We start from the raw sequence: 20636 nt of genomic DNA, 5'->3' as shown, positions 1-20636 counted from the left end.
GTAAGTTTCAGAGAAAGGGGTGGATGAATGAAAATAAATACAGTGTAGATGGCAAATGATACATTTCCAGACACAGTGTATTAGTGACCTACAAGCCATGTACAGTGGTACCTCAGGTTATATATGCTTCAGGTTACAGACTCCACTAACCCAGAAAGAGTACCTCAGGTTAAGAACTTTGCTTCAGGATGAGAACAGAAATCATGCCCCGGCAGCAGGAGGCCCCATTAGCTAAAGTGGTGCTTCAGGTTAAGAACAGTTTCAGGTTAAGTACGGACCTCCGGAACGAATTTAGTACTTAACCTGAGGTACCACTGTAGAGGATCCTTTCCACTGCGTATAATAGACTGGAAGATTAGCAACATTAGCTCAAGTAGTACAATCCAAAAACAAGTCTTGTGCAATATCTTACTTTCTTTTCCCCCCTCTTTTTTTTGGTACTACCTCCAAAATTTTTGGTTTAGTTTGTGTGGTGAGGAAAATTGATTATCTAAGGACTTTGTCATGTAATACAAATTACAGATCTCCTACATGCAAGGCACTAAAGCCAAAGTGATGATAACACTATGGGTATATGTTGGTGCATATACATGACCAATATATGTGGGTGGGTGGGTGTTATGCTGTTTCCTACAAGGAATCATTTTCCATGCAGGAGACCTATAGCACATCAAGCAGCCATAATGCTTTTGGCAAACCTGTTCATTTAAGTAAGCATTGGGGAAACTTCAGCCCTCCAGAGATTGTTGGATCTCCAACTTCCATCAGCCCCAAAAAGCATGACCAGGGTGAATGGGATTTGTAGTCCAATCGCATCTGGAGGACTACGGGTTTCCCACACCAATTGAAACTTCATTGCAGTCTTTCCACATTTGTCCACATTAAGGAATCCCCAGGTTTTCCTGGCCTTATCTCTCTCTGCAGTATCATCATTGCCATGTAAGACACATAAACTGAGGACCAGTTCAGGTCCTATCTAGATTAGGTTTAAGCTAAAAAACATAATGCCTACATGCATATTAGGTGGAAACCAGAACCTGACAACTTGAGTTTCAACCAGTGTGCTTATTTGTGCTTAATTAAATAGTCTGTCATTTCTTATGTTCTGATGCAGGTCCTCGGGGTGAGAAAGGTGACCCAGGTGAAGCCACCGTTGTGGAAACCGTCCGTTCTGGAGTTGGTGCTTCAGCTGCTCAAGGTAGAGAAAATTGTTTCTTCTGCGCTTCTGTTTGTGAAGTCAACTCTTAAAATACTGGCACTTTCTAAGAGACTGTTTATGCCTTCAAATGTTCTTGTGGTTTGTTTCTTCCCTCCCGAACAAGCCATAAGTCCAGGTTTGTATGACATGACAAGCCAGACCATGGCTTCTTTTCTGTCAGGGTGGCAGCAGTAGGAATGGAGAGGAGTGAAGTACCCACAATTTTAGCAGTATTAACCAAGGGCTAACCCACACTTCCTCTTGTCTTGCTGCTTTTTCCCAGGAAAAACTGCTCTTTAGCACCCAGTCAGAGCAAATGGCAATTGAGGTTTCCCTCGGATTGCCATTTGTTCCTATCTGTTGCCAAAGAGTGGGCTTTCTTTTGGAAAGAAGCAGGCCAAGGGGGAAACCATTAAGACCCACTCAAGTAGAAAACCCCTTAGACCTGTGCATTCTAGGCATAGCCTAGATGAGATAAATTTGGATGAGCCCCAAATTTATTTTAACTGTAATTTAATGTGACACTTGTACCAGACCATTATCTTTACTTTGGAACAATAAACTTTTATCTCCTATTCAAAACCAAGTCAAACTAAGCCCAAACCTACTAATTGCTATAAAATAAGAGGGTGAGTGGTCATTTAGAGTTGCTGGTTTGTTTTAGAGACAGGGGTATCCTGAGTTAATTGAAATATCATTTTACTATATAGACCAAGTCAGATACTTAGCCCAGTGTTTCCCAACCGGTGTTCCGCGGCACACTAGTGTGCCGCGAGACGTTGCCTGGTGTGCCGCGAGATGTTGCCTGGAGGGAGGCGGGCGAGGCGGGCGGCGAGAGGCGGGGCGGCGGCGGCGAGGAGAGGCCGCCCAGCGCGGGGCTCTCGCCGTCTGCCTGCCTGGCTGCCTGCGTGGCGCTGACGTCACGGGGCTGTAACGTGCCCCACATAGGCACACGCGGGGTGGCGAGCGAGCGAGCTCCCACATCCCATCGCCGCTCGCTTCGGCCGGCCTACTGGGCTGTCGCAGGCGGGATTCCCTTCACGCCTTCCTCCTCCCGGGTCCTTGAGAGCGCGGGAAGCGGCAGCGCGAGACCGGCGTTGAGCCTGGTAGATATTGCGCTTGCCAAGGCAGTCATTTGGGAAATGAAAACTTGCAAAGCAAGCAACCAGTTCAATCTGAAGTACGTGTATGCTTAATATCCTGTATCTGAAACCTGTTCTGCCCCCTCCCCCACACTTGGTGCCATTTTCATCTACACATGCAGCAGAGTAAGTTGACCCAGAATAGTACCAATTCAGATGGCAGATGGGAGAATGACAGTGCTGAATGCTTTCCCATGTAGAACAGTCCCTGCTAATAAAAACCTAGCATATTTGGAAGAGGGATGCTAGCCTAACCATTACCTTCTATGCTGTTACTATTTTTTTATTTTTTTTTTACATATGTAAAAAGTGACCTTTCCCCATCTGGCATGGTGGTGTGCCTCGAGATTTTTTTCATGAAACAAGTGTGCCTTTGCCCAAAAAAGGTTGGGAAACACTGACTTAGCCCATCTAGTTTTCGTTTATTGTATTGGGTTTTGTTTTTTTGTTCTGCTTGCAATTTACCCTGCCAAAATTTTCACTTTCCTCTCAGCTTTCCTCATTCTCAACTTTATTCCTTAAAAGAAAAAGAAAAAAAGACACAGTTATTTTACGCTTAATCTTTGCCCCATGCCTCACACTTCAAGCAGGATAGAATGTTTCTTTGGGCATTGTCACAAGATATTACTTTTTAGTGTTGGTCGTGTCACTTGTGAATGTTGGTGTGGATTTCAGCATGGAAGTGAACAACTTTCAAGACAGTTGGTTGAATCTAAGTCATGCTCAGAGTAGACACTTTGAAATCAAGGGACTTGGGTTACTTCTTCTTCTTCTTCTTCTTCTTCTTCTTCTTCTTCTTCTTCTTCTTCTTCTTCTTCTATTGATTTCAGCAGGTCTACTCTGAATGCACCTTAGTTAGACAGGACCCAAAGTGTACGTTCTTGTCAATGGAGCCTCTTTCATTTTGATTTATAGACACATGAGATGATTTAGCCATCCTTTCAAATACAACTGCTGTCTGGTTTCCTTTAATATTTTAACCCGTGAGATCATTTATTATTATTATTATTAAAAGCAGCCTCTTTCTGTTTCTGAAATATGCTGCGGTAGCAGCAGTTGTGTAATACTTCTGTTTCCCTTTTTTGTCTAGTGGTACCAGAGATGCAAGGACCGCCAGGACCCCCTGGACCGCCAGGACCTCCAGGTATAGACTGTCTGTTCTGTACTAGCATATGTGAAAAAATGGTGGTGAGGAAGCTAAGTAGGGGGGGGGGGAAGCATTCTGTAAGTCTTCCTATACTAAAAAGGGAATTTCACACAAAACCACTTTGCAGTTTATATTTCTATGTACTTTTTTATATAAATATTCCCGATGGCTTCTAATCTGTCCCCTTGATAGTCTTGGCAGAAAACCAGCAGTTTTCTGATCAGCGTGATATAAAGTGAACTGAAGCATTTCATAGACACAAAGAGAGAAAGACAACATACACACTCTACAGAGTGCCCTGAAATCATGTTTATTTTAGCAGGTGGCAAGAAAAACAAGAACTGAGCTGCTGCCGTTAAAAAAAAAAATCAACATTGCAATACCTCGTATTCTGTTAGAATAAAACCTTTGTAATAAATTAGCAGCTACTTAAAGAGGTCACGTTTTGTGTAGTTAAACTGCTGTACAAGATGGACTTTGCAAGATATAACTTCTGAGTTGACTATGAACAAAAGTGTGCCTTAATAAAGATTTAAAAACCTGGAAAGTTTGATAAACAGTCCTTTAATATTAGGTCAGACAGGAAAAAACTGACCTCGTCAGGCAACATCTTTGTTATGAGGTAGCAGCAGGAAATGCCTACACAATGTGCTACATCCTAGCCTGTGGACAGCCTTATATCTCTGTCAAAGTCTATTGCTTCATGCTCATGCCTAGCCAGCCATGGGCTGGTAGGTGGTACACTCTATTTGAGTCCCTTATCCATGGCTGCCACATGTCCAGTGACTGTGTGAATAGGCCCTAAAGCTGTCTCTATTTTTGGAAGTCGGTAGGTATGGAGGGAACAGAGAGGCAGGATAGAACTCCAAGCATTATGAAAAAAAATGGGAGTCCAGTGTAATACTTTCCCCTCTTTTTCCCCCAGGCGCTTTTGTTCAAGGCCCACCAGGACCTCGTGGCATACCAGGTAAAAAGGGCTTTTGTTTGATTTAAGAACTTCCCTTTGAGGGATTTTCAAAAGCTGCTCTATTGTTTTGGTGAAACGCAGTTTTAATGCACAGGTTTAATCCCCAAAGCATTTCTGAAGAATTTGTTCAGTGAAAGCACAAGCTGATCTGCCTGTGTGATTTCCAGACTTCCCCCTCTCTTCCTTCTGTAATAATTGACAAGTCTCAGACCATGTGTGTGATTACTTGTGACTTGGGAACTAAAATGTGACTTCAGTATGTGATAGCCTTGGTATATGCTACTTCAGGATAAAGCACTGTACTTTAGCCTCACCCAGTTGGTTTTAGGTCCCACCCACCTGTCCTTCAGAGGGCTGGCCAGATAAGAATCTGGCCCTTGGGATGACAAAAGTTCCTCACTCTTGCTCTAGAATCTAGATGATGTTGAACTCGACCGCCAACTCAGCACTAATCACCATAGCCACTGGTTAGAGGTGATGGGAGTTGAAGTCTTACTCTACAGATTGGTGCAGTTGCATAGGAGCCTGAGTTTACTAAGAGGGTTATGAATGGAGGTAGAATGAAAGCAGGAAAGCAGAAGAGAACAGGTCTCTAAGGCTCAACTTTTCCTTTACTGCAACCTGACCCAATGAATGGTCCGGAAGCAGCTAATGCTGCAAAGTTGCTGGAGCTAAGTGGGTGCAGACCTGAACATTAAAAAAGAAGAAGAAGAAAGATCTTGCATATCCACCAGCAGTGGTGCTGGTCTTAGTCCATTCTGCTGGTCAGAGGGCAAGAGACCCTGAGTGTTCCCCATCACTAAGCACCAGAGATCTAATGGGCCTTTCTTAATTGCCAGCTCACTCACCCCTCAATAATTGAATAACTCTTTTTAAAATTTTCCTTATGGGAACCAGGAGCTATTGATGCACTGTAATAACCTGGTTGTGTGGTTTCCAATCTTTCTCACAGGTGAACCAGGTCAGCCAGGTCTACCAGGAGCCTCTGTGTCAGGTGAGTCTAAATGCACTCTCTTTCTTATCAGCCCCTTCCTCTCCTGCCTCTGAGTCTGACCTGCCCTCTTCCACTGCCTCTTCCTGATCACTAAACCCTGTTTCCCCTTCAGCTTCTGACACCACCTCCCCCTAGTCTGTTCCTTCTTCTCCCTCTGACCACTCATTGTCATCCCACCACCAGGCCCTTGGCTCTGAGCCTTCTTCCCTGGGGGTTTCCCAGCTGCTGCCTCCCCCCCCCCCCCACTTCTCTGCATCCAGCCAGTCCATGACAATCAGCCTTTACCAACCTGGTGCTCTCCATACATTTTGGTTAACAATTCCGTCAGCCCCAGCAAGCAGGGCCATAATGATCAGGGATGGTAGGTAGGCCGGAACATCTGGAGGGCACCATGTAATGAAGGAGGCTCTAAACAATACAGTGTCACATGTGAAGCCCCTGTTCAGAAGCCCCTCTCCAGATTTCTCATCACCATCTCCCTGATTCCTGTTTGCAGGTGCTGGAGTTGCCATCCAAGGACCACCTGGATTACCAGGACCACCTGGGCCCAAAGGAGAGAAAGGTTTGTGAAGGGCACTGAGCACCCTTTTGCGTCTTGAACTTTGTGTGTGAGGCAAAATCTTTGGCTTCTGGCATGCTGTGATGAGCCTTGCTCCTAGCTGTAAAAGTGCCCAGCTATGATGTAATGTAAATCATTGTGGGTGACCCTCTTGAGAAAGCTCTTTTGCTGCTTTTCTTACCTCTTCCCACAGGGCAAAATAGATTGTTACAGTTCTCCTAAGCCAGAACCTCAGGCTTAGAGGCCAAGTGTGGCCCTGTAGGCTTTTCTGTGTGGCCCCCAGGACTCTTTCCAGGCCACCCTCCGGTCCCCATTTACCCCTTTACCAGCCCTACTTCATCCCCTTGAGTGGTTGGAATGTGTCCTTGAACTCAGACAATGCCTTTTGGTTTCCTGTATTGAGGACAGATGGATGGGTGGAAGGGTGTAAAAACTAGCCTACTGTACAAAGGTAGTATTTGCAGTCACTGCTTTGCCCACTTTTGCCTCTGACCCTGCCCACCACTGGCACGTGGCCCCCAGAAAATTGTCCTGATGGGAATGTGGCCCTCGCTCTGAAAAAGCTTTCTCACCAATGTGACTTGGACTTTTATCCCCAGAAGGAGTGCAATTAGAAAGGTCCACAGGCTTGCTGAATGGAGTCAATGAACACATGTTTTTCTTTGTTTTCCTGTTAGGTGATGCAGGTGTACCAGGAGCTCCAGGCATCCCTGGAGGAGGTAAGATGACAGCATCAGTAATGTACACTTTTGTATATAGTATAAACCATCATAGCCATCCCTAGTGTTAAAGCTTTCTGAAATGTATTGTGTCTTCTTCCTGGGCAAATAAAATAAGGCAATTCAGCTCACAGAGCAGGGCTGAAAATCCCACTCATGCCACAGAGATGCTGAAGAACTTGGTCTCTGAGGAGTCCTGGTCTGGGGCCATGACAGGTTAAGGAGGCCTGCCATTCTCCTGTCATGTGGCAAATGCAGGCTTGTGAAACACACACAGTTGCTTTGTAATGTACTGTTTCATCCTTAAGTACAATGGTCTTTTTAGGCTGTGCCTTGCTTCCATAGTAATAAAAACAAATCAACTTTTGTACTTCTGCAGCTGGATCAAGAGCATCTCAGGGTCTTCCAGGTCCCCCAGGTCCTCCTGGACCTCCAGGCCTAGGAATCAGTGGAATTAGTTCGGCCCGAGACATTCAGCTGATGATCGCTGAGTACCTGCAAAGTAAGTCACACACCTTTTGTTAGAGTCATACTATCATGTCACTATCTGACAGCACTCAGTTCAGACACCTTTGGGGTTTGGGGAAAGTCTGGAGCTTGTTTGCCTTCTGATCATCTAATATCTGATTTATTGTGGACATTTCAGATTGCAGGCAGAAGGAATGCCTCCTGCCTCCTGCCATGCAAAACTTAAGTTTCAATATACCCCAATGAAATTTTCCAGTTAAACCTTCAGCAGTATACATTTAGGCATTTTCCATTTCAATGTCAATTAAACCTTTGTACTTAACAGGCAGGGGTTCATGGAAGTTGCCCAACAACTGGAGAGGCAGGGGTTTCCTACCTCTGGTCCAGCTATATGGCTCCTCCCTAGGGAGTAAGAGAACCTTAGCACTAAACAAATAAGACACACCAATATATTAAAAGCTTGGACTCTGGATCCCAAAGTACCCTACTGAAACCTTTGTATGAGAGCAGATAACAAATTATTCTATGGTAGGAGCAGCCAAGGGGCAATGTAGAATAATCAAGTGTGTGTGTGATTTCGTAGGGTTATGCTGGTGGAGCTGCAGGAGAACCACAAAAACCATGTAAGCACCACACCCATCCACTCCAGTAATGATTGTACTCTGCTCTTCTGCTTCATTAGGTGACGGTGCATCCTATCTGGTTGGACCTCCTGGTCCTCCGGGACCACCAGGAATGATTACCGCCATTGGTGAGGAATCCTTGGACTACACTGAATTGGCCCGCCGTGTGGTGAGCTACATGTCTGGTAAGCACCATGCTTTCATGGCTTGTCAATTTTGTTCCATCTCTGGACAAACCAGAAAAGCAGGACTAATTTTCTTTTATTTTCTTAGGAGTGGATGTTCGCCAGTATTTCATTGGACCCCAAGGTCCCCCAGGACCCCCTGGCCCCCCTGGACTGGGAGGAGACAGCTTATCCGTGTCCCTGGACTATGATGAATTGACAAGACGCGTTGTCAGCTATATAACAAGTAATGTCATATGCATATCTATTATGTTGCACTAAGTGATTTCCCCAAAAGCACTGTGAGATGCAAATTGGCTTTTTGGTACTACCTGTTGGCTGCAGGCCCCTTCGTAAATTTTGCAACCACATGTTGTGTGTGTATGGTTACACACTCCTTAGGATGCCACACACAGGTGGGGCCTCTAGTTATAGGATGCTTATTCTTGACCCATTTACCACCACCCAATAGCTTCATGTGGACCCACTTTCTGCTACAAGGGCTATCAGGGCATGTCCCACTATGTTTGGATGATATGCTGTAGTGGTCAGTAAGAATATACTATTGTTGATTTCCATTTACACTGAATAATCCATTTTTTGGTGACTGTTAGTTCACAGAATTCTCAGAGTAAACTGAAGAGTTGATCCAGAGAATATGTAATATTATTTTTTCCCTAACATTTCTCTACAAAACACTATAGGAGTGCTTTGAAAATAAAGGATTATCTTACAGAGATGCTCTCAATAATCCAGTATTTAGCACATTTACTGCTTCAACACACTGACTAAGAGCCACACCATAGTGGGTTAAGGGTACTCTGTGGTAGGTAAACTGCAGTTCCCAGGATTCCTTGAGGCAAGTTATGTGATTTAAATGTACGGTGTGGGTGTGAGCATCTTGCCAGAACCACAGTCATGAATTGCAGTATTGATTGGAACTATAATAAGCCTTGCAATCCTATCAAGCCATCTTGGGACATCTTATGGACTCACAACTATTGGATTTTAGGCTTCCCTACAATGACCAATGGTTCATAGACACCCAACTTGGATTTGCCCCTCTGTGCTCATCTCTGGGTTTTAAAGAGTTGAAATGCAGTGGAGACATCTAGGTCTCCATTTAGTTCAGTGAAGCAGAGGTTTGGCTCCACCTCATTCCCAGGAGGTAGATTGCTAGAGTAAGCTGAGTGGTTGTGTTCCTACTTCAGCTGAGATTGCGTAATTGAGGAAGTAGCTCAGTAGCAGAGCACATGCTATACATGCCAAAGGTCTGAGGTTCAGTCCCCAGCATCTCCTGGTAGATCTGGGAATATCCCTTGCCTGGAACCCGGGAGAGCTGCTGTCCATCTTTGCAGATAATACGCTTGTGGAAAACTCTCCCCAAGGAGGCCCATCTGGTGCCTTCATTACATATATTTAGGCACCAGGCAAAAATGTTTCTCTATAACCAGGCCTTTGGCTGATTGAACATTCTGTTGTCTTTAAAAGGTGTTTGTGGGTTAAAGGTGTGTGTGTTTTATTATGTATTTTGTGTTCTCATTTTGTATTTTTATGTTGTGAAGTGTCATGTGATCTTCTGATGAAGGGTGGTATACAAATTTACTCAATAATAATACTGAGCTATAATCAATAATAATACTGAGCTATATGCGCCAATGGTCTGACTCTGTATAAGGCAGCTTCTTATGTTCCTACGGGCACATTCTAGAAATGAGCTGTAAGATCACTGTCAAAAGTAGTATGTGCTTTATAATTTCTTTTGCAAAGAGACTACAAGTGTGAGGTGCATAGTCCTAATTATTCCTCAAGACATAGCTGATTCTGCCACTCTTAATCCTCACTTTGTTATACAAGCTAACAGAGTAGGACAGAAAAGTCCTTCTGCCTTTTGTTTAGCTATTCTGTCCTGGCAATGTGGGTAGGGACAGAGGGGATTTGCTTGCATAGTGGGGGGAAAGTGTGTGTGTGTAAATCATGCCTCAGATACTTATTCACATTCTTCCTTCTTTCAGACTCAGAATTTGATCGCTTTGTAGGGCCACCTGGGCCACCAGGCCCACCAGGCAGTGCGCTTTCCTCCATCACTGCAGAGGACATCTCCTCCTACTTACAAAGTAAATATGATTTGCCATACTCTGTGCTTGGGTACCATGTAGGAGTCTGGGATTTCTTGTGGGGGGTGGGGAGTTGCTGGGCTTTCTAGGACAGAGTAAAGGAAAAAGAAGGGGGGGGGGGAGAGAAATTGAGCCACGTTCAATATGCAGCAATACAGTGAATCCTAATATTGTAAGATCTGGGTGTGTTAGTCATCCCCAGCAAAGGATGCTAGTGACAAAATAGTATGATTGGTCAATCAGCTGATCTAAAATTCTGCTGGTAGCTCCCTATAATGAAAGCTATGTGATACTTTGACTTTCCTTGCTAACAGGGTAAAAGGGTGTCATCACCCCACCCTGCTGCCAAAAAATTAATGATACTGAATCAAAAATTACAAAGGTATAAAATAGCATGCCATCTGGACATGCCAATGAAGTTGTTTTTAAACATAATGGTGGCTAAGTGCATATGATTGTGCTGTTAGAATGGGGGGGGCGAATGACATAGGAGAAAGAATTCAAGCAAAGGGTCTGCTTGCAATTTCTTAAAAAGCACAGTATTAACCCAGTTTCTTCTTCTTCCAAGGTTTGGGGTACTTCACACTCTCTGGACCCCCCGGACCACCAGGTCCACCAGGCCCTCCAGGACCACCTGGCTTGTCAGGAAGTGGCCTTGTTTCCTATGGCGATGATCTTTGGACTGACCAGTTCAGAAGTGACTTGATTAAGTACCTTACTAGTAAGTCACACACGCAAAACCACTTCCACAATTTTGATTGCTATAACCAGCTGTTGCTCTTCTTGAAATTTCAAGTCTGGGCCTCATCCTGGCACTATGCCTAGGGCTGATCTCATAGCTCTTTTGTAGCAGCTGAGAAATGCTTACTACAGCTGCTATCCTGGACTGAAAAGTCCCTCAAGAAATCAAAAGTATTGAATATGGTTTTGTCTTAAGGTGGATCCTAAGATTTATTTTTGTTTGGTCATCTTTGACATGTATCATTTATGGAAGAGACTTGTTCTTTAATTTGTGCTTCCTTTACTGGAACCAGAAGGTCTAAAAAACAGCACCTTAGCTGGTAGGGCATAACCTGTAATCATCAACTCAGTCTCAAGTAGCATCCTCTTGCTTTAATGAAAAGCTTTCCAGAAATAGGTTCTCTTTGGGGCACCATGCTGCTCCAAGTTTACTAAAATTTGCACCCTGCTTCAGTAAACTTAAAGAGGCTTACATCAATATCATTAACATACTATCAGGTTCTTGCCTGTGGGTGGAACTGACAGTGGATAAGCACTCCCATTAGGAATAATGGGTGGAATTGGGAAGGAACTAGATCCTTCAGATCCCACTGCTCCCTCTGCATGCCCCCAAACCATCCCAACACATTTTGGTTTTGGGATGTCAAGAGTTCCAAAACTGATAGGGCTGGGTTTGTGGAAGTTGTGGGGATGGGAGGCGGACTCAGCATCAGAGCTCCCTTGAAGAAGATCTGATGTATCGTGTGACCCTCTGGGATGCCGTCCCAGAGCACTCTTTGCTGGCTTCAGCACCCCTGTAGAACATTCCATTATAACTGGTGCAGCTCCATTAACACCCATTGCTGTGTTTTGTAGGTGACGATATTCGTGGCATCATCAGAGGACCCCCCGGGCCTCCAGGACCACCTGGTATAGGAGGAGATGCCAGCTTGATGGCTGAATCTTACAGAAGGTCTCTAAATTCAGATGGGTCGTATGGCAGGTCCGTAAGTTCTGCCACATCCTATGATGCATCACTTGCCACAGGGGGATCATACAGCAGCTCATTGGGAAGCAATGGAGCATATGGTGGATCTCTTGGAGCTGATGGATCACTTGGAGCTGGTGGATCACTTGGAGCTGGTGGATCATACGGTGGATCTCTTGGAGCTGATGGCTCTTATGGTGGATCTCTTGGAGCTGATGGTTCTTATGGTGGAGCGATTGGAGCAGGTGGATCTTACGGTGCTGGAGCAGGTGGATCTTACGGTGCTGGAACGGGTGGATCTTACGGTAGTTCAACTGGAGCAGGCGGATCACAGATGAGATCTACAGGTGCAGGAGGATCCTATAGTGGATCATTTGCTGGGGCACTGGATTACAATGAGTTGGCAGCCAGAGTGTCAGAAAACATACAAAGTAAGTATATCCATATTTTACCCCATGCTATCTAAAGTGCTGTGGACTGTTTAGAGTGTGTGTGTGTGTGTGTGTGTGTGTGTGTGTGTGTGTGTATGTGTGTGTGTGTGTTTGGGACATGTGATTCTTAGACCATTAAGTTGTGTTCCACTCCTTTGAATATATGAAGTGTAGATTCCATGAGCTATTCTAAGGAAAAACTTGGCATTCTTTTTTGAAATGACCCTAAAAGTGCACACATGAGAAATGTTAAATTGAAACGTGCTGTATGTACCTCTGAGGGAAATCCCAGGAGCAGGCTCCTTCCTTGACTGCTAGATCTTGGATTATCACAGCAAAACAGTTTAATATATGTGCTCAGCAGAATTGGTGCAAAAAGTTTCCCCAGAGGATCAAAACATTAAATCAGTTTCCTAACTCAGATTAGAATCCTTCACCAGCACTAGGGCTGATGTGAGTTGTAGGTCAAAACATCTGGAGGGTACTAGGTTGCTGAAGGCTGAAGTACAATGCTTCAACTATGGGCTGAGTCTTTTTCTGGAGTGTTAAGGATGCTTTAAAAGTAGTACAGGAAAATGCCACGGCTTCAAAGGGCGGGGGGTGGGAAGAGATGCTTCCTTGAGTTCTGACTTCATAGCAAGGATATAGAACCGGTGGCCCTCCTGATGTTCTGAACTGCAACTCCTATCTACGCTAACTGGGACTAATCAGAATTAGGGGTTGCCTACCCCTGCTTTATCGAATGGAATTTTCACTGCTGGACACAAAGCATTTTGAAGAGCCAGGGGGTGAAATTGGTCATGTCAACCTTCGTATACTCTATTTCAAATTTATGTTCTAATTTCCCAGGCCGAGGGCTTCTGCAGGACATGATGACTTATGCTGTGCAAGGACCACCTGGGCCTCCAGGGCCTCCTGGCATTCCAGGCATCAGCAAAGTGTTTGCATCCTATGGCAATATCACTGCGGACCTCATGGAATTCTTCAGAAGTAAGTCACATCCCAGTTGTCATTTTAATTTAGGATATACAGAGATTTTAAATGAAATGAAATACTGCAGCTGCTGCTTTACTGGGTAGGGAGTAGTTTAGGGACCACTCCAGATTAGTGGATTTTTTTTGGCAGGTGCATTCTGCAACACGTCATTGATGCAATAGTAGCGTGTTAATGGTGGATTCATACTGGACAGTCGTTCCCCTTTACTGGTTGTTTTGCAATGATTCCCCAATGTTATCACATTAGTGCCTTCTCAAGGGGCACTCTTGCCGTATATAGTGCAACCACAAAATAATAACAATCTTGGAATGTTTGTGGTACAAAGTTACAGGGTTTCAGCAGGAAGCTATGGGACATGCACTGCCTGGAAACGAAGCACTATGACATGCCAAAACTTTTGCAGGCACAAATGGTATTGAAAGTGTGATTGTGTGTAACTGTTGCAACAACTTGATGAGTACAAATCATGATGAATGCTCAATAAAGAGGCCCTAGACGTGTGTAGTAGAATATAGCCTTGTGACAACCTGCATTTCTGCCCCATTAGAAGAGGAGGCAGTCCCTCAGATATGGCTTACCTTAATTTCATAACCTGGACCCTTCAGGCTTTGCGGTGTTGAATTACTTTGCTAAATGGGCCAAAAGCACAGAGCTTTTCATTATGGACGTTCTTATATTTACAATTAAGAGCAAATATCCACAAACATGATGTTGTTTGTTTTCTACAGCTTATGGAACTATCCCAGGTGCACCTGGACAGAAAGGAGAGATAGGATTCCCAGGACCCAAAGGTAAGAAGTTGGATGCCACACTTGCCAACTTGAGAATCCAGGAGGGAGGCAGGGAGACGGATGGCTCCTCCCCCTGTACAAGTAGTCTCCTCCTCTTGAAGACACTGAAAGGAAACCCAATAGAGCACTTCTGTTTCAGAGGATGCAAGTGGGGCCTGCCGCAAATGCATCCTCACCCCCAAGTAGCAGTGCTCCTGTGCAAGGTTCTAGCCAGCCAGCTAGATCCTCCATCCCACCACCGTCTGCCATTTTCGGTTTTTCTTTCCTGACAGTGTTCTGTAGTGACTGAGCATCCTGTGTGTGTGTGTGTGTGTGTGTGTGTGTGTGTGTATACATGCTACCAGAAGCCTTTGGGTTCCCCTGAGCAGGCTAATAGCTCCCTTTTGCTTCTCAGTGGCTTCACTTGGGCTCCAGCATAGCGAATCTACTAAATTCACACTTTTCCAAACAATACACAGCCATCCTTTGAAACTCACATTTCTCCAATGGTATTAGGGCCTTGCAGTGACTATAAACAATGTTTATTTTTGGATCAAGTCTGTTTCACATTGGTGCTACAACCAGGTATATAAAATAGTGATGGGCTGTACTCTATTGTTCCCCCGTTATCATATCATATACACCTGAATATAAAGGGGAAAATGTGACCTTTAGTTGCCCATGAAACTGAAAGATCAAGGTTTGTTTATTGGTCCTAGACAGCCTAGGGGTCTCAGCAGTCACCTGGTCTAAACATTTGCATTAAGGCAGGCTGTGTTCTGTCTGATTAAACCATCCCAACTATTCTAATCATTTCTGTCCACCCTCTTTGCTTTCATAATTTCCGTAAGATACTTGTTCCAGGTGTATTCTTGAGTCAAGTGTTGTAATGATCATGACATATATTGTTCATGCCTGTTAAAGTTTGGCCAGTCTGACACTGGTGGCATAGAATCATAGAATTTTAATTGGGAAAGGATCCAGAGATTAACCCCCTGCAAAGCAGGATTCTCAGCTAGATCAAACATCTGCTTAAAAACCTCAGAGGGTGAGTCCACCACCTCTTGTGGAGACCTGTCCCACTGTCAAACAGCTCTTACTGTCAGAAAGTTCTTCCTAATGTTTAGTCAGAATCTCCTTTCTTCTAACTTGAAGGTTCAGGTTTGGGTCCTGGCCTCTGGAACAGGAGAAAACAAGCTTGCACCATCCTCTATGTAGCTGGCTATCTTAAGAGCAAAAATCCTTTTTGGGAGCTTGCAAAGCAGCCCTGTCCTGCTGGTGTGGGCGAATGCCGAATTTCCTTTGTTTAATCCTGCCTGTGAACAAGTTTGCATATTCTGGCTACCTCCCTGTTCCCAGGCAGGAGTTCCTACTTTTAAATGCTGATATGCTTGTTACCTAACAGAGGTGTGCCTGCTCAGCTCTGAAGTATTTTCCCCCAAAGCGGTAGCATTGTTAATAAGTTGCTGCAGAAACAGCTTAGAGTCTTGTGATGTGTTAAAGACACAGGCTGCATACATACCATACATTTAAAGCAGATTTAAATTGCAAGGTTTACACCAAAGAATTCTGGGAACTATAATTTGCCCCTCAGAAAGCTATGATTTCAAGATGCTTGGCAAACTGCAGCTTCCAGGATTCTTTGGGAATCATGTGTTTTAAATGTGCATTGAATGTGCTTTAAGTGTACGCCTGCCCCTTGCACCAACTGTGTTGGCATAAAAATACCAATCTGTATCCTTCCCCATATCTTAATCTGGGTTTAGCCTTTCCATGGAAAATCTGGTAAGATTTTATTTTTTTTAAAATTGTTTCCAGCTGTCCATTTGCAATGTTAAGCCCACATTTGGAAGTCCCCAAAGTAAAAATAGTACAGGGTGTTTTTAACACTTTAATTGCTGTATGAATTAAACTTAACCCTTTTCCTACAAAGAAGGCAAAGTCCTGGGACACCTATGATGATGATGATGATGATAATGATAATAATAATAATAATTTATTTATACCCCAGCCACTCTGGGCGGCTTCCAAAAAATATTAAAATACTGAATTTATCTCAGAACTAGCATTTGTAAACGAGAGTTTACCTTATAGAAAATATAGATCTCTCTTACACAAATTTTTAATCTGAACTTGCAGAAAACAAATAATTCTTTGATAGAAGAGATAATTGAATACATAATTGAATTTAGCTGACATCACTAAGGTTCCCATTAATGTATCTAGATTGCTGTTTTCTGAACACACTCACAACATGGTCACTAATATGTCACTTAAAAAGGTTGTTCGCTAAAGAAAGAAAATGTGGGAGGAACGCCATTTTAAACCACACACATTTTTCTGATTCAGTTTACATATACAGGATTTTTTTTTAAAAAAAACTTTGTTTCACTTCTTCCATTTCATTATAAGATGGATATTATGGGCTTGGTCTACTGAGGATTCAGACAAAGCCCAACTGTTGCCACAATGGATGATTATCTGGCTGTAACCATATTGTTTTCTGTATCTGGATAGTTAGATTCTCTCTGTAAAATGCTATTTGAAAATGTGTGCATTTCACCTTAATTTTTGAGTATTAGCATGTGCCATATATGTTCAGCACCCCTGAGTGAATGAGCACATGTTCTGTAGATAAATTATCCTCATGGGACTAGCCCAACTGCGCAAACAAGAGACTTGCATTATCTGGCCATGTTGTGTGTGATCTGAGAAATATGCTTCATCATTCTCTATGGCATACTTATCAGACTGCAGCATGATGGGATAACGCATGGGGTCAGCTTTGGAAGATGCACTCTTCAAGAAGTGGGCCTGTGTTGTAGTTGAACTATTTTAAATGAGTAGCAATCTCAATTGAGTAAAATATCATTTCTCTTCCCTCTGCTAGGTGACATAGGACCAATGGGCCCCCCAGGCCGCCAAGGCCCAAGAGGACCAAGGGGTGAAAAGGGCGAGAAAGGTATTTGTTTTTCAAATTAGAAAGGAGTGTATTTTGGCTTTGACCAGTACCATGCTGGGGAAGCATAGTGCGGGTCCAAGCATGAAGACTTAGCGTTTGTCATAGTTCTAGTGTAGCCACCTGTATTGTGAGAGTCAACCTTCCCCCACTTTTTTCAGAGACCCATACATAGGCAATGACTCAAGCAAACTTTATTTATTTTATCCTGCTTCTCAGACAACTGGTGTCTCCCAAAGTGGATTACATAAATGAAAAGAAGAACCTGCAATTAAGTTTACAAATGAAAAATACACAACACACAATGGAAGGGGAATTGAGGGAAGAGGCTGAGGATGTGGCCAGACTGAACTTCCCTTGCTTGAATAGCAGCCGATAGCTTCTGTTCCTGTGGCTGCAGTCAGAGTATCCTTGCTTGCTTCTGCAGTCCCAGGACAGTTGGAGCCAAGTGGTCTTTCAGGCAGCTCCTTCTTTGGCCTCCCCATCCTGAGGGACAGTTGGAAGTGCAGTGGTTCTTGTTCCCTGGCAAATGGCAGAGGCCAAAGTGTGCTGCTCTTTAGTTCCTAACAGTAGCATGAAAGGTACGAAAATGTGTACTTGTACCTGTAAAGTAACACTTTCTTCATCTTATTCCATCTCTCTTAGGTGAAGCAGTGTATGTTGGCCGAAGGAAAAGGAGAAGCATTGGGGTCTAATCTAAGAACACAAATTTGAGCAGAAGATTTCTCAACTGCTTATGGTTGCTTTTTTATCTCAGTGGAGACAAAACCCCCGTTTCCAGTGACTTCCAGCAAGTGACAACTAACACTTGGTACTTTGGGAATGGTTTTCATAACATTTTATCTTATTTCTAAGATATGGGTGGCTTCCAGTAGTACATATTGAACTAATGGCTCATTTGCTTGTTGTCCCATATGAATTGGCTGGAACAGAGTATAGCCCTCATCTAAACCCAAGGATTTTATAACGGCATAGCCTCAAAAGTTGTAACTTACTCCCCAGGAAACTCACACTTCAGTTTCTCTGGATGAAGATTAGCATGAGAAATCTTCAACAGAAACTCAACCAAAGTTGAAAGGATTTGAGTCAGAGGTTATGTATCTTCCTTTGAAGTAGGAGAAAGCATATCCAAAATTATCAAGAATAATGGATTTAAGAGTAAAGGCTATGCCAGTTGTGATAATACTCAACTATATGCTAGCAGGATGCATAACCATAGGCTACATTTTATTATTATGAAATCCACTTAATCTGTTATAAAATGCATTGCAAAAATGTGAAGGACCTTGGGGCTGTTAGTATATAAGCACTTTGTTGGAAACAATTTTTAAAATGTCTGCTGTGGTTTTAATTACTATAAAAGTGCCTTTTTAATATAAAGCTTCCCGATTAGAGCTTGTTTACACTCTAGCCTCACTTTAGCAGAAACCAGACACTGAAGTATTATGACAGACAAAGTCAGGGAAGCTTATGCATACAAGTACAGCAGCCTGCCCACCTTCAAAAGTGAGCAGTTTTATCTATGACCATTTCTTCCTCTACTGCCTGCTTGCAGTGAGCATCTCCTAAGCCATCTGTTGTTTTTAAGGTGCGGCAATCCCCATTAGCATAGAATGATGTGCAGCAAGGGGAATTTAGGCAACATGCCTGAGTCTGTGCAAAGTCAATAAAGTTTATTTTCATGTGTCCTAAATCATATCAACATATCAAGAAACGAATGTTGTACAGTGTGAATCCTCTATCCCGTTATTATACATGCAATCATGGCAGCAATAAAGTGATAACTAAGTCTGGAGGGACATGTTTTTCGGCCACAGGAAATTTATCAATGTAAATCCTGATGTTGCGACACATCTCAAGATGTTACAGAATTGTAATTTGTTAAAAACATTGCTGGGTATAGGTCAACCTTAATTCCTCCATTTGCTTCAAGATACAAATTTAGTGTTCCATAACTGATAGCAAAAGATTCAGAATTTAGCTAGAGATCAAATTAGAAAAATTAACACCAGTGTTGGAAATACACATTTCCTGGACAGGTTACCTATTGCCTCCAACCTTATCAAACATATAAATAGAAATTGATAGCTGCAGTTCGCCATCTTGTGAAATAAAAACCAGTTTTCTACAATACAAAGAGGTAGATAGTTGCATGGCTTTCTGGTGTGACCTAAGACTAGCACTTCCACTAAATGTGTCCAGTGGGGCTTTGAACTTTTTTCTCCCTCAATTCCAACATACCTAGGTAGCTAATCAAAATTAGTTTGTGACATGGTACTGAGCTTGGGAGCTGTTTGCTAAGGGACTCAGAATTGCATACAAGCCCTTAAGTGCACAAATTATGTCTGGATCTGTGAGCCTTGACATGACGACTTGTGCTCAAGGGATTCCAAACAGGGTAAGATGAATCTCCTGTAACTGGCATACTGTTTGTCTGGTTTTGCAACTTTGGAGCAAATATCCTATTAAATAGTATTTTCAACTTATCAAGCAATTGGTGGTGCATTTAAACCAGCTGTATCTGTTACTGAGACATTTACTTTTTTAAAAATAAAGTTACTTCCAATGTGTTAAGTTTCTTTCTTCCCCTGTCCCATGAGCTGTGTGGATTACACTATGTTTCCTGATATGCTTGCATATTATACAGGTAGGCAAGGGTGAGTCATTTGGTAGATGAATGGAAACTGAATGTGTTTCCCTCTTTCAAACCGCCATTTTGTTTTGACACAAAGTGCCCATGTTTCTTCTTAACATTATCTTTCAAGTGCAATCCTATACATATCTGCTGAGAACTCCTGTTTAGCTCAGTGGGATTTACTTCCAGCTAAGGGACATGGGTAGTGCTGCAGTTTAAACCACTGTGCTGCTTGGACTTGCCGATTGGAAGGTTGGCGGTTTGAGGCCCCACAACAGGATGAGCACCCGTTGTTTGGTCCCAGCTCCTGCCAACCCAGCAGTTCAAAAGCACACAGTGCAAGTACAGTGGTACCTCAGGTTAAGTACTTAATTCGTTCCGGAGGTCCGTTCTTAACCTGAAGCACCGCTTTAGTTAATGGGGCCTCCTGCTGCCGGAGCACGATTTCTGTTCTCATCCTGAAGCAAAGTTCTTAACCCGAGGTACTATTTCTGGGTTAGCGGAGTCTGTAACCTGAAGCGTATGTAACCTGAAGCGTCTGTAACCCGAGGTACCACTGTAGATAAATAGGTACTGCTCCAGCAGGAAGGTAAACGGTGTGTCTGTGCGCTGCTCTGGTTTTGCCAGGGGTGGCTTACGTCATCCTAGCCACATGACCTGGAAAAACTGTGGAAGCGGACAAATGCCGGCTCCCTCAGCCTGTAAAGCGAGATGGGCGCCGCAACCCCAGAGTCGTTCGCGACTGGACTTAATTGTCAGTGGTCCCTTTACCTTTACCTTTAAACATGCACAGGATTGCATCCTTAGGAGCATCAAAATAATTTCAGTCATTTATCTGAATTTTGGTTTTCTGTGGCAAAAAAAGCGTTTAAGTATTTGAAGATGGCTAATATCTCTCCTCTCATTCTCATTCTCAGGCAAAACATACCTTAGTCCTTCAGCTGCCATCCAAGTGGTGGCAGCTGTGGTCAGAATTGCCTGTGCTTGTGTCCTGCCTACACCCTTGATGCAGCTGGTACAAAATACAGTGGCCAGTGTG

The 20636-nt window shown here is 43.5% G+C and overlaps 2 protein-coding genes across 2 annotated transcripts in view; one reads left to right on the top strand and one right to left on the bottom strand.

The window, feature by feature from the left end:
• The window catches only part of COL17A1 (collagen type XVII alpha 1 chain), a 59447-nt gene extending 39917 nt beyond the window's left edge, over positions 1-19530 (top strand). Inside the window, exons 36-51 of the mRNA XM_077930211.1 lie at positions 1115-1198; positions 3431-3484; positions 4413-4454; positions 5407-5448; positions 5945-6010; positions 6685-6726; positions 7106-7228; positions 7877-8002; positions 8091-8228; positions 9997-10098; positions 10667-10819; positions 11695-12237; positions 13087-13227; positions 13962-14024; positions 16894-16965; positions 17608-19530. Coding sequence (XP_077786337.1) covers positions 1115-1198; positions 3431-3484; positions 4413-4454; positions 5407-5448; positions 5945-6010; positions 6685-6726; positions 7106-7228; positions 7877-8002; positions 8091-8228; positions 9997-10098; positions 10667-10819; positions 11695-12237; positions 13087-13227; positions 13962-14024; positions 16894-16965; positions 17608-17657 — 1841 coding nt within the window. The 3' untranslated portion in view covers positions 17658-19530. The remainder of the gene's footprint in view (positions 1-1114; positions 1199-3430; positions 3485-4412; positions 4455-5406; positions 5449-5944; positions 6011-6684; positions 6727-7105; positions 7229-7876; positions 8003-8090; positions 8229-9996; positions 10099-10666; positions 10820-11694; positions 12238-13086; positions 13228-13961; positions 14025-16893; positions 16966-17607) is intronic.
• The window catches only part of SLK (STE20 like kinase), a 55265-nt gene continuing 51768 nt past the window's right edge, over positions 17140-20636 (bottom strand). Inside the window, exon 21 of the transcript XR_013393189.1 lies at positions 17140-17525. The gene's annotated coding sequence lies outside the window, so the exon portion shown is untranslated. The remainder of the gene's footprint in view (positions 17526-20636) is intronic.

This window comes from Podarcis muralis, chromosome 6, assembly GCF_964188315.1.
Source record: "Podarcis muralis chromosome 6, rPodMur119.hap1.1, whole genome shotgun sequence".
NCBI lineage: Eukaryota > Metazoa > Chordata > Lepidosauria > Squamata > Lacertidae > Podarcis > Podarcis muralis.
This window is presented reverse-complemented; position numbering and strand designations above follow the sequence as displayed.